Source organism: Propithecus coquereli, unplaced genomic scaffold (genome assembly GCF_000956105.1).
Source record: "Propithecus coquereli isolate 6110/MARCELLA unplaced genomic scaffold, Pcoq_1.0 Scaffold596, whole genome shotgun sequence".
Classification (NCBI taxonomy): domain Eukaryota; kingdom Metazoa; phylum Chordata; class Mammalia; order Primates; family Indriidae; genus Propithecus; species Propithecus coquereli.
The window spans coordinates 335,104-336,642 of record NW_012151907.1 but is presented as its reverse complement, the minus strand read 5'-3'; the positions used below and the strand labels follow the sequence as shown (position 1 = coordinate 336,642).

Below are 1,539 nucleotides of genomic sequence, written 5' to 3'. Positions count from 1 at the left end.
TTTTTCTATATATTTTTAGTTGTCCGGCTAATTTCTTTCTATTTTTAGTAGACACAGGGGTCTCGCTATGTTGCCCAGGCTGGTCTCGAACTCCTGGGCTCAAGCTATCCTCCTGCCTCAGCCTCCCGAGTAGCTGGGACTACAGGCGTGAGCCACCGTGCCTGGCTAATTTTTTTTCTATTTTTAATTGTTTGACCAATTTCTTTCTATTTTTAGTAGAGACGGGGTCTCGCTCTTGCTCAGGCTGGTCTCGAACTCCTGACCTCGAGCGATCCTCCCGCCTCGGCCTCCCAGAGTGCTGGGATCACAGGCGTGAGCCACCATGCCCGGCCTCACGGGTGAAGCACACCCCCGATTTCAGACTCGGTGGTGAAAAAAGCAAGTGAAATATCTCACGACGCATGTTTCTACCGATCGCGATATTTTGGCCGTATCAGGGTAAATGAGATATAATATTAGATCTGTCTCTTTTTCCTTTTTCAGGGGATCATTAGAAACTTGAGAACGCCACGCGCATTCACCGCGACAGGGTTGAGGGAAGAGCACGCGGACCTCCCCGCGCTAGCTTTGCGACTTCCCGCGAATCTGTCAGTATTTCAGAGTCACGAGCTTCAAACCTCGTGTCTCATGTGAGGTTTCTGTTGGACGGTGCCGGGCCTCAGTTTCCCCGGCTGTTACCTGGGCCACGGCGGGGTCCAGGTTGTTCATGAGCATGTGCATGATGGCAGCAGCGGCTTTCGTCCGGCAGGGGTACCGATCGATCGGGTAGGCCCTGCGAGGGGGAGCCCGGCCACGGCGGTAAGGCCACCCCGTCTGGGCTCAGGTGGTCTGAGCCCCACACCGCCCGCCTCCCGCTCCTCCCAGCCGCTCCTCCCCCTCCAGGCCCCTCTGGCGCTGCGCCCGCCAGAGCTCACTTCATCTCCACGTCGGGGCAGAAGCGGTACATGTAGATGTGGCCGTACAGACGCAGCTCCTGGGCGAACTCGGGGGCCAGCAGCTCCTGGACGTCCGGGGGGAAGTAGCGCAGGGCGTTCCTTAGCGCCAGCTGGGGAGGACAGCGGGACGGGCGGTGGGGCCCGGGTTCCAGGACAAGCACCCTGAGGCCGCCGTGATGGCCTCCTCCCTCCCCACCTGGATTTGTCTCTGCTGTGCTCGGAAGCCTATTGTCCCACCCAGAGACCGCCTGGCTGTCACCCCAGGTCCACCTTCGATGTCTCCTCCTACAGGAAGCCTTCCCTGATTGCCTTTCCCTCCGCTTTCATGAAGGCAGACTCCACCTGCCCCAGCCACAAGCATCCTGTGCAAAGGGCAGAGAGTGTCCTCCAACGGGCACCCAGCTTGGCTGGGTGGCTCCGGGCATGAGGGCCAGGAGGAGCCGGGTGTGGTGAATACACTCACTCATTCACTCAACAAACATCCATGGAGGGGTGCTGGGGTGCAGCTAGGAGGAGACGCAGGAAGGCAGGAGGTGACAGGGGCTCTCAGACTCCAGCAGGCATCAGACTCGCCCGGTTCTGGTACCACCCAGAGGGCTGCCCC

General features: G+C 59.3%; 1 protein-coding gene across 1 annotated transcript in view; it reads right to left on the bottom strand.

Moving 5' to 3' along the window:
• LOC105822100 (urocanate hydratase-like) overlaps window positions 1-1,539 on the bottom strand; it is a gene marked incomplete at its 3' end in the record, with an annotated part of 40,795 nt that overhangs the window by 35,926 nt on the left and 3,330 nt on the right. Inside the window, exons 2-3 of the mRNA XM_012659038.1 lie at window positions 915-1,045; window positions 607-772 (exon numbers count right to left, since the gene is read on the bottom strand). Of these exons, the coding sequence (XP_012514492.1) occupies window positions 607-772; window positions 915-1,045 (297 nt within the window). The remainder of the gene's footprint in view (window positions 1-606; window positions 773-914; window positions 1,046-1,539) is intronic.